This window comes from Sinocyclocheilus grahami, unplaced genomic scaffold (assembly GCF_001515645.1).
Source record: "Sinocyclocheilus grahami isolate Dianchi unplaced genomic scaffold, SAMN03320097.WGS_v1.1 scaffold66.1, whole genome shotgun sequence".
Lineage (NCBI taxonomy): Eukaryota > Metazoa > Chordata > Actinopteri > Cypriniformes > Cyprinidae > Sinocyclocheilus > Sinocyclocheilus grahami.
In genome coordinates this window covers 978,814-988,945 of record NW_015505245.1, presented here as the reverse complement: position 1 = coordinate 988,945, position 10,132 = coordinate 978,814, and the positions used below count along the sequence as shown (strand labels likewise).

Here is a 10,132-nt window from a genome sequence, read left to right as displayed (position 1 = left end):
CAGAAAATGAGCAAGTGGGAAAAAATATACGCACAATATCTACCTCATTCATTATAAATCACCTCATTACACTGACTTGAGTAAATACTACCAATAAATAAATCTGGCACTTTTTTTTTTTTTAATGACAAAGCAATGTGGAAAGAACAAGGTATGCTTAATTAGCAATGCAAGCAAATACTGATTACAAGATACTACAAATTCTGTAAAAGAGCTTTAAGGCAATTATTATATTTAAAAAAAAAACAGATTTTAAGAGGGACAGAAGCAATAGTTTACTGAGGTGATTACGAAGGACTCAAAAGGTCAAGTCATTATATGCCAAGCTCTGTCTTAATTTTCCCCACCGGACGTGGAATCTGATCTATAAAAACTGTTGTGAAAGCACATCATGTAGTCCAGGCTCTTTCTCATTACAGACACCAAAATAAGCAGAGAATATGTGGAGTGTTCTCCACACACATGGACCAAAAACTGGGTCATTGTGCCCTCATAATCACTTTCACAGCTCGCTATTGGCCAAATCCAGAGCAAACCTCACATCTTACTTGGCCAATGAGAGCAGCTCCTGTTGTGCAGCGCCTGAGGGCGGATAACTGGTGCAGAAAGTGGAGTCATGCTCTAAGTGCCAAGTGGAGAATGTCAGAACAACCATGGGAAGAAAAAAAAAATTCTGTGAATTTGATCTCTGGTTTCATAATAAGCTTGGGGGTGGCCAGAAGCCAACGTGATAGGAGCTTTTCGTGTCTGACATGATGGAAATATACGACACTTCAAAAATGAAAAATGATTCTACACAACTGTTGTGTAGTAAAAAAGGGGTATTAAATATACAGGCAGCAGAAGAACAAGCTTGAGTCTCCAGATACACTCTAATTCGTTACCTAACCTGTTATGTCAGACCATAGTGGATGGAACAATATGCATGTGGTGCTCTTCAAAGGAAGTGCTGCCCTCTAGTGTGGAAAAACCAGAGCTGACTGTAAACGTAAAAGAGGGAAGTGAAAACAGCATGCCATTTTATACATTTTAGATTAATTTTATTTACCTTTTTGTTATATAATAGACACAAACAGTACATTTAAACTATACTGCTAAAAGATGTCATGTGACCTGCATTTACTAAGTGAACAATGCAGAGCTCTTTGCTACTTGAAAACATACGAGTCTCAAACTGAACTGCTGGCTCTCCCAATCTGTTGACATGAGTGAAGAGCAATTTTATGCAAATAATAATGACTGTCTGGGTTGGTTAGATAAAGTCTGAAAGTACTTTTTGACTCACAACGCAGACACAACACAAACATTCATTTTTATGTATCAACAATACAACTAGAACGGTACAATGCAAATGGATTGTGTGTCATATAATAGAAGTGACATACATGATGTAGTCTAACCGGAGGATCTGGCCTGGGGTAAATTTCGTGATGTCAGATGTTCGGATTGGAGGAGAGAAACTCAAGCCACTCTGTCAGAACAGGATGTTGCACTGGGGGCTGAAAACAGTGATTTATAAATGAACAAACCAAATTCAGAAAAGACAGAAAATAATGTTGCAAGGATCTGAGCTGGTAACATCTTGACCTCCAATAAGAGATTGGGATATTCCAGTTACTTGGCTTGGAAACATTATACCAATTACTTGGCTTGGGGAACATTTTCAGAAAATGCTCAATGTAGTCTCAATGCAGCATAGCAGTCTCTCGGCTACACTTACTTCACATACAAAAAGACCCAATCTAATAAACATGCATTAAAATGCAATTTATACATTCAATGAATTCAATGCAGCTCCTCTATGAGGAGCAAATGATGGATTAATATTTATTTTGATATTTTTGGGGGAGAATTAATTACAAAAATGATACAGTTGTTCTGATATCATAAAGCAATAAAAATAATGACTGAAATTCATAAAAAGAAAACATTATTAAATAGTTTGGCACAAATTAACAAAATTACAAAATTTACTAAAATACTCAATTTAGGGGGAGAGGAAAAACTTATAACAAGGCGAGGTTAATTCAGAATGTAAAATGTTATGAGGGGCAGCTCCCCAAAAGTATATTGATAACTATGAATTTATAATTCCTGATATTTAATCAAAAAAATTTACCTTGAAAAAAAAAACACACAAATGATTTGAAATTAAACACGTAAGGAAAATATTTAAACGTGGTGATTCAATTAAAACCTTTCTTAAAACTATTTAGAACTTTTCAAAAACATATCAAGCCAACATGAAAACAAACTACAATTTATAAGAATTTGTAATAATATTTATGAAGTTTGACTATGGCACAAATTTGGTGAAAAAAATCAGCAACAACATGGATATTTGCATATTTTGATCCTTTGTGTCATGGTTAGTAAAGAAGTAATAGAAATGAGTGAATAGAAATGAAATCTTTTCACTCTTCCTCACCTGTAGATCGGTGATATCAAGCAGATTGCCGTCTTTCCTCACAGACAGGAGAGTAGCTCGGCCGTGTGATGGGTATCCCTCCTCAACCCTCAGGTGACATACGGCGGTCGCAGTCTTGAGAAAGATCAGAAGCTTTTCAGCAGGACACCAATCAATCGCAAACCTGTCGAAACAAACCAAAAATTGTATATGAGATACAGGGAGTACATTTCTTCATAGTGTAAAACAAGTTTCCCATTTTTGCTGTAAAGAACATAATGTTGAGATCCAGTGCTGTTAACTTAAATTTTAATTTCTATTCTATTTCTAAATAAGAACATTTTTCAGCATCTGAGATCCAATAAAAGACGGTGGTGAACGGGTCACTTTAATGATATATATTATTGCAAGCTTGCATGGTGTAGTAATAAAAAGAATTAAATTAGTTCATATCCAGTGCCAAGCCTGTGACTTCACGCTTTACGTAATCACGTTGGAAAGGTCATGCGTGGTTAGTTATTTGCCTGTGTTTTTCGGTTCAAAAAGGTAGGGTCGGGCTCATTTTTTCAATCTCATTTTCTTCACCAACTTCAAAATCGTCTGACATCGTTTTTACCTTTTTTGTAAAGAGCATTTAACTTTCTTTGCATGTTTGCATTATAAACACTGGGTCGGTACTTCCGCCGACGTCACACGTGTGTGATTACGTAATGCACGTTGTCGAGCTAGTGCAAGATGAGCATTTGTGGTTAAAAAAAAAAGTGTATACATTTTTGTGTTTTTTTTTTAAATGACAGAACGTTTCACTAGTTAAGACCCTTATTCCTCGGCTGAGATGTAGAGAGCCCTTTCAAGCTGCACTGAAACTGCAATTTGGACCTTCAACCTGTTGGGTCCCATTGAAGTCCACTATATGAAGAAAAATCCTGGAATGTTGCCTTTTCGACTGAAGAAAGAAAGAAAATGTATATCTTGGATGACATGGGGGTGAGTAAATTATTAGGAAATGTTTATTCTGGAAGTGAACTAATCCTTTTATATAAGATGAACGTTTTTATGACTACGTGGCTAACGCAACATTTCACAGGTTAAAGAAAAAACAGATTTTCAATTTGAAGACCTGAATTGTATGGTGTCTTTGGGTTGATGAACCTAATGAACCTTTTTCTTTATCAGCGACTTGTGATGAATCTGACCTTTACAGTCATAAAAGGTAGAAATGATAATGAGATTTATGAAAAATTTATGTATATACTTTAAGAAAATGTACCTGGAGTGCAAAGCCTGAATCTCAGACAGCATCTCTCCTTGACTTATGTAACGCTCCAGCACCTCCACAAGGGCGGCGCTCACTTGCCTAAGACGCCCATTCACTGCCTCCTCGACAAGGCCAGCAGTTCTCTGAAACACCTGAAACACAGGAAAAAGAGATACAATTACAATAATGTAGTAAAAGAAAATGAGAACCAGATAAGGCTAAAAAGAAATATACTTCTAGAGCAGTGGTGCCCAAACTCGGTCCTGGAGGGCCGCTGTCCTGCAGAGTTTAGCTCCAACTTGCCTCAGCACACCAGTTGGTAAGTTTCTAGTATGCCTATAAGAGCTTGATTAGCTGGTTCAGGTGTGTTTAATTGGGGTTGGAGCTAAACTCTGCAGGACACCGGCCCTCCAGGACTGAGTTTGGGCACCCCTGTTCTAGAGGAATATTACCACTCACAGAAACAAGACTATTTAGATGTATTATTATATGTACACTACCATTCAAAAGTTTTAAAAATATCAGATAGTAATAATAGTTCAAAATAATAACGTCTTTCTTGATTGTTGATTTTTTTTTTTAAATAATTAAACACAAATTTTTTTTTTTAAATAATAAAATACTTTTAGTGGCTAAACATGTTTGAAGTTATGTAGTAGGAATAGTGCTTTAGATAATGTTTATCTGAATTCTCGTCCTATTTAACACAGCATTACGAATTATAGTCTCATCATAATGAGGGTGTGTGTACGTGTACAAAATATAATTTTATAATTTACAAGCATGTTCCTTCTTTGGCAATTCATCCTTCACTTCATAAAACACAGCTCTCAGCATCTCTATAGGGAAATATATGCTGAATACACAGTACCTGAAGATGAAATTCATCGCTGGTTGTCATGGTGATGGAGACACGCAGGGGTTCAAGTGATATTTCGGCAGCACGAGGCAAGAGCTCAAGGCACAGCTCAGAGGAACTGACTGACAGCAGCCTGTACGCCATGTTTCTGTGAGTCACGTTGACCAAGATCTGCAGTCTGAGAGACAAAGAAAATAAGAGAAAAAAAAAAGGGGAGTTTGTTTAAATATTTTTGCAGCAAAAACGTTCTGAATATTAAAAAGAAATCTTCAGTGTAATCAGTCACAGCAACAGCACAGTGTGTTTTACACAAGAACTCTGTAAAACGTCAAAATTATGTGAATTATTTAAAAAGTGCAAGCCAATGTAAAAACCAATGTAGCCTGTTCCTCACAGCCTCGTATTAAGCCACGTTATAGTCAATATGGCTTCTAAACTGACTAAAATCTATTTCTTCAGGCTTTAGTGTGACATGATCCTTCAGAAATCATTCAAAAATGTTGATTAGCTATTCAAGGAAAATGTACTATTATTCTTATCATCAATGTTCAAAAGTTGTGCTGCTTCATATTTTGGCGGAAATTGTGATACATTTTTTTCTTAATTATTTGATATATAAGTCATGTATGCACAAACTCACCCATCTCTTAATATTGTCCAGTCACTAATTCGAGCCTGCTGCTTTTCAACCTCATCCTTGAGCTTAGAAAACTGCAAATCACATGCATTCATCGAGTTTTGGGCTGCCTGGATGGAATCTTCCAACTGAAAGCTGATTTGTTTCTGTGTGTGAGAGAAAGGAGCAAGAATTCAACCAATTTGATTCAACCCGTTTGTCCCACAGCTGTTTTTGGTGAAGAAAAGTGGAAATTATTGGAGCTAACTAGCCAGACCAGGAAGTCTAAAGTGAGCGGATGTCTTACCTCAGCTCTCTGATTTCGTTTAGCTGTGATTCTCTCCTTCTCTTTGCACTCCTCTTTCTGAACAATAATGAGATTTCATGTACAATACAACAGTAAGAATATGCAAGTGTGAAGCTCCATGTTTAGTTGTATAAAACTGCATCATAAAAGTAGCCATTGTTTGAATTCATGAGTATAAGGCCATACAATAACCTGAAACAATAGCCTTTTATCAGATGACTCGTTTTGCTAAATCAGATAAAAAGCCATTTTTTCTGAATTTATTGATAGAAGAAAGGCAAAAAAAGGAAAGTCTGATATTACCTTTATCTGCAGAGCAGACAGTAGAGTCTCCAGTGTCTTCCGTTTCCCCTGAAGCTCCTCCATGCGATCCCGGAGAGTGCTGATCATCCCCTCCACCTCCTGAACTCTCTCCAGATATTCGGCTTTTAAAGCCTTCCATGCAGAACGAGCTTTATTACCTGTGTGCCAACACACAAGAAACAAGGCATCATTTCACTGTTTAGCAAATGTAGCAATGAACAGTCATATATATAGAATAATCCATGGCGGGTGTGTTACCTGGGTTTTGGGGACATGGCTTATTCAGCAGCTGATCCACTGACTCTAGACCTGCCAGCAGCTGGATCATGTCAACCACCACACACAGCTGCCTGAATATATGCTTCTGTTTTCGCCTGCAGTCCTACACAAACAAACACGGGCATCAATATTTCTTTAACGTGTATATCCGTTTAATGTAAACCACTTTATACCGTAGTACTACAGTTAAACCATGGCAATTGGGTATTAGCCACCAGTCTCATCAAAAGGAATACTACTTTAAAAATAAATGAAAAACAAGATCAGAAAGATTCTAAATGGTTCTTACGTCATTTGAGGGAAATCCCAATTTATTGTTAATAATGTTAGTTATTGGCATAAACTGCAGTTACACATAATAAAACACAAACTTACCATCAGATAAGGAGCCATAGTTTCTCCCTCTCCTGTTTCCTGCAGCTCGGTGGTGTTGCATGATTTCAGAAAGGAAGGGTCAGTCCTTTCCAGAAGCCTGAAATCAGAGAATATTGTTTTAGTGTTTATTCATTCAATCTTATTGGTCCATATTTCACGTCCTTAAAAACAAGGACCATAGTAAAACAACCGTCAGTCTGAGAATATTTGAGGCCTTCAGTATCTTGGGTCATTTTGTTTAATCCTTTGATGTAAATCAATTAGTTGATCACAAAGGAAAAATATATTCTTAAAAAAAAAACTTAAAAACAAGAGGAAAACCGTGCCTGTTTACATAATATCTAGCTGCAGTTTCTTTGGGGTTGTCACACTCACCTGCACGTCAGTATTTGTATTAAAATCTACACAATGTAAGAATTCAAAATAAATGTCTTTAATTACTTCATTAAATGTCCTTGTGAAAGTTCATCGGTGGAGTATTTCAAATAGTGTCGTAGCATGTTGAATGTAACGTTACGCTGCCACAAATATAAAGATGACAGTCATACAGTTATGAGAACGGGTGTTTTGGGTGTAACACCAAACCCTAATGATTTAAAGATGCATCAGAGGGTTAATGTAATGACGGTGGTGACTGAACACTGAGTGGACCCCTTTTTATTGTAATAACAATAACTGTATTGATGGTATTTTAGCGAAAACTACCGTTCCAACGGTAACTCGGGGTAGTTCAGCTAACGTTATCACCATCCAAACAATGACGCACCAGCGAACCAGCTTGATTCTTATAGTGACAGAGCATTTTTAAACGTATAAATCACTATAAAAATAATTCAAATACTTTAATAATCCCGCATATGCCTTTATAATTTGATAGACACTACTCACGCTTCAGTTCTCTCCGTCGCCATTTGTGTTTTGAAACTTACCGCCTAACGCTGATTGGTCAGAACTCTGACGCCTACGTCACAGATATCCACCAATCATTTATCTATGAATGAAACCTTTGGATGCACTTGAATATATGACTTGAATTTACAGCTAAATAACAACACATTAGTGTATTTAAAATATACATTACATATTAATGTATAATATGTATATCCTCCCGAGAACCAGAAATAAAAAGCTTTGTGAATTTAGTATTTTTTCATGTCATTACATTGTTTAGAGCATAAGAAAAAAAATGGTAAAATAACATTTTTGAAAAATTATATTTTATTCATAAGTTATGCTATGTCCTCTGTAGAGGACGCCAGAACTTTAGTTTTTCTAAAAATAAAATGACAAGAGTAGACATGAAAAGGCAAAAACAATGGGATTTAAAAAAAAAAAAAAACTGCCTGGATGGAATCTTCCAACTGAAAGCTGATTTGTTTCTGTGTGTGAGAGAAAGGAGCAAGAATTCAACCAATTTGATTCAACCCGTTTGTCCCACAGCTGTTTTTGGTGAAGAAAAGTGGAAATTATTGGAGCTAACTAGCCAGACCAGGAAGTCTAAAGTGAGCGGATGTCTTACCTCAGCTCTCTGATTTCGTTTAGCTGTGATTCTCTCCTTCTCTTTGCACTCCTCTTTCTGAACAAGAATGAGATTTCATGTACAATACAACAGTAAGAATATGCAAGTGTGAAGCTCCATGTTTAGTTGTATAAAACTGCATCATAAAAGTAGCCATTGTTTGAATTCATGAGTATAAGGCCATACAATAACCTGAAACAATAGCCTTTTATCAGATGACTCGTTTTGCTAAATCAGATAAAAAGCCATTTTTTCTGAATTTATTGATAGAAGAAAGGCAAAAAAAGGAAAGTCTGATATTACCTTTATCTGCAGAGCAGACAGTAGAGTCTCCAGTGTCTTCCGTTTCCCCTGAAGCTCCTCCATGCGATCCCGGAGAGTGCTGATCATCCCCTCCACCTCCTGAACTCTCTCCAGATATTCGGCTTTTAAAGCCTTCCATGCAGAACGAGCTTTATTACCTGTGTGCCAACACACAAGAAACAAGGCATCATTTCACTGTTTAGCAAATGTAGCAATGAACAGTCATATATATAGAATAATCCATGGCGGGTGTGTTACCTGGGTTTTGGGGACATGGCTTATTCAGCAGCTGATCCACTGACTCTAGACCTGCCAGCAGCTGGATCATGTCAACCACCACACACAGCTGCCTGAATATATGCTTCTGTTTTCGCCTGCAGTCCTACACAAACAAACACGGGCATCAATATTTCTTTAACGTGTATATCCGTTTAATGTAAACCACTTTATACCGTAGTACTACAGTTAAACCATGGCAATTGGGTATTAGCCACCAGTCTCATCAAAAGGAATACTACTTTAAAAATAAATGAAAAACAAGATCAGAAAGATTCTAAATGGTTCTTACATCATTTGAGGGAAATCCCAATTTATTGTTAATAATGTTAGTTATTGGCATAAACTGCAGTTACACATAATAAAACACAAACTTACCATCAGATAAGGAGCCATAGTTTCTCCCTCTCCTGTTTCCTGCAGCTCGGTGGTGTTGCATGATTTCAGAAAGGAAGGGTCAGTCCTTTCCAGAAGCCTGAAATCAGAGAATATTGTTTTAGTGTTTATTTATTCAATCTTATTGGTCCATATTTCACGTCCTTAAAAACAAGGACCATAGTAAAACAACCGTCAGTCTGAGAATATTTGAGGCCTTCAGTATCTTGGGTCATTTTGTTTAATCCTTTGATGTAAATCAATTAGTTGATCACAAATGAAAAATATATTCTTAAAAAAAAAACTTAAAAACAAGAGGAAAACCGTGCCTGTTTACATAATATCTAGCTGCAGTTTCTTTGGGGTTGTCACACTCACCTGCACGTCAGTATTTGTATTAAAATCTACACAATGTAAGAATTCAAAATAAATGTCTTTAATTACTTCATTAAATGTCCTTGTGAAAGTTCATCGGTGGAGTATTTCAAATAGTGTCGTAGCATGTTGAATGTAACGTTACGCTGCCACAAATATAAAGATGACAGTCATACAGTTATGAGAACGGGTGTTTTGGGTGTAACACCAAACCCTAATGATTTAAAGATGCATCAGAGGGTTAATGTAATGACGGTGGTGACTGAACACTGAGTGGACCCCTTTTTATTGTAATAACAATAACTGTATTGATGGTATTTTAGCGAAAACTACCGTTCCAACGGTAACTCGGGGTAGTTCAGCTAACGTTATCACCATCCAAACAATGACGCACCAGCGAACCAGCTTGATTCTTATAGTGACAGAGCATTTTTAAACGTATAAATCACTATAAAAATAATTCAAATACTTTAATAATCCCGCATATGCCTTTATAATTTGATAGACACTACTCACGCTTCAGTTCTCTCCGTCGCCATTTGTGTTTTGAAACTTACCGCCTAACGCTGATTGGTCAGAACTCTGACGCCTACGTCACAGATATCCACCAATCATTTATCTATGAATGAAACCTTTGGATGCACTTGAATATATGACTTGAATTTACAGCTAAATAACAACACATTAGTGTATTTAAAATATACATTACATATTAATGTATAATATGTATATCCTCCCGAGAACCAGAAATAAAAAGCTTTGTGAATTTAGTATTTTTTCATGTCATTACATTGTTTAGAGCATAAGAAAAAAAATGGTAAAATAACATTTTTGAAAAATTATATTTTATTCATAAGTTATGCTATGTTCTCTGTAGAGG

General features: G+C 36.4%; 1 protein-coding gene across 1 annotated transcript; it reads right to left on the bottom strand.

The window, feature by feature from the left end:
- Positions 1 to 1,072: 1,072 nt before the first annotated feature.
- On the bottom strand, positions 1,073 to 7,361 carry LOC107585046 (uncharacterized). The gene is made up of 10 exons (XM_016271882.1): positions 7,293 to 7,361; positions 6,405 to 6,501; positions 6,009 to 6,132; positions 5,751 to 5,908; positions 5,448 to 5,504; positions 5,165 to 5,307; positions 4,537 to 4,702; positions 3,678 to 3,817; positions 2,429 to 2,591; positions 1,073 to 1,499 (listed from the first exon to the last, which is right to left on the bottom strand). Exons 1-10 carry the CDS (start codon positions 7,313 to 7,315, stop codon positions 1,434 to 1,436), a joined length of 1,137 nt encoding a protein of 378 aa, XP_016127368.1. The 5' UTR covers positions 7,316 to 7,361; the 3' UTR covers positions 1,073 to 1,433.
- Positions 7,362 to 10,132: the final 2,771 nt, after the last annotated feature.

Coding starts and splice junctions, on each gene's coding strand:
- LOC107585046 (XM_016271882.1), bottom strand. CDS start 7,315: ATGGCGACGGAGAGAACTGAAGC. Junction 6,502..7,292: donor GCGACGGAGAGAACTGAAGC/GTGAGTAGTGTC, acceptor CTCTGATTTCAG/GCTTCTGGAAAGGACTGACC. Junction 5,505..5,750: donor TGTCTGCTCTGCAGATAAAG/GTAATATCAGAC, acceptor ATTATTGTTCAG/AAAGAGGAGTGCAAAGAGAA.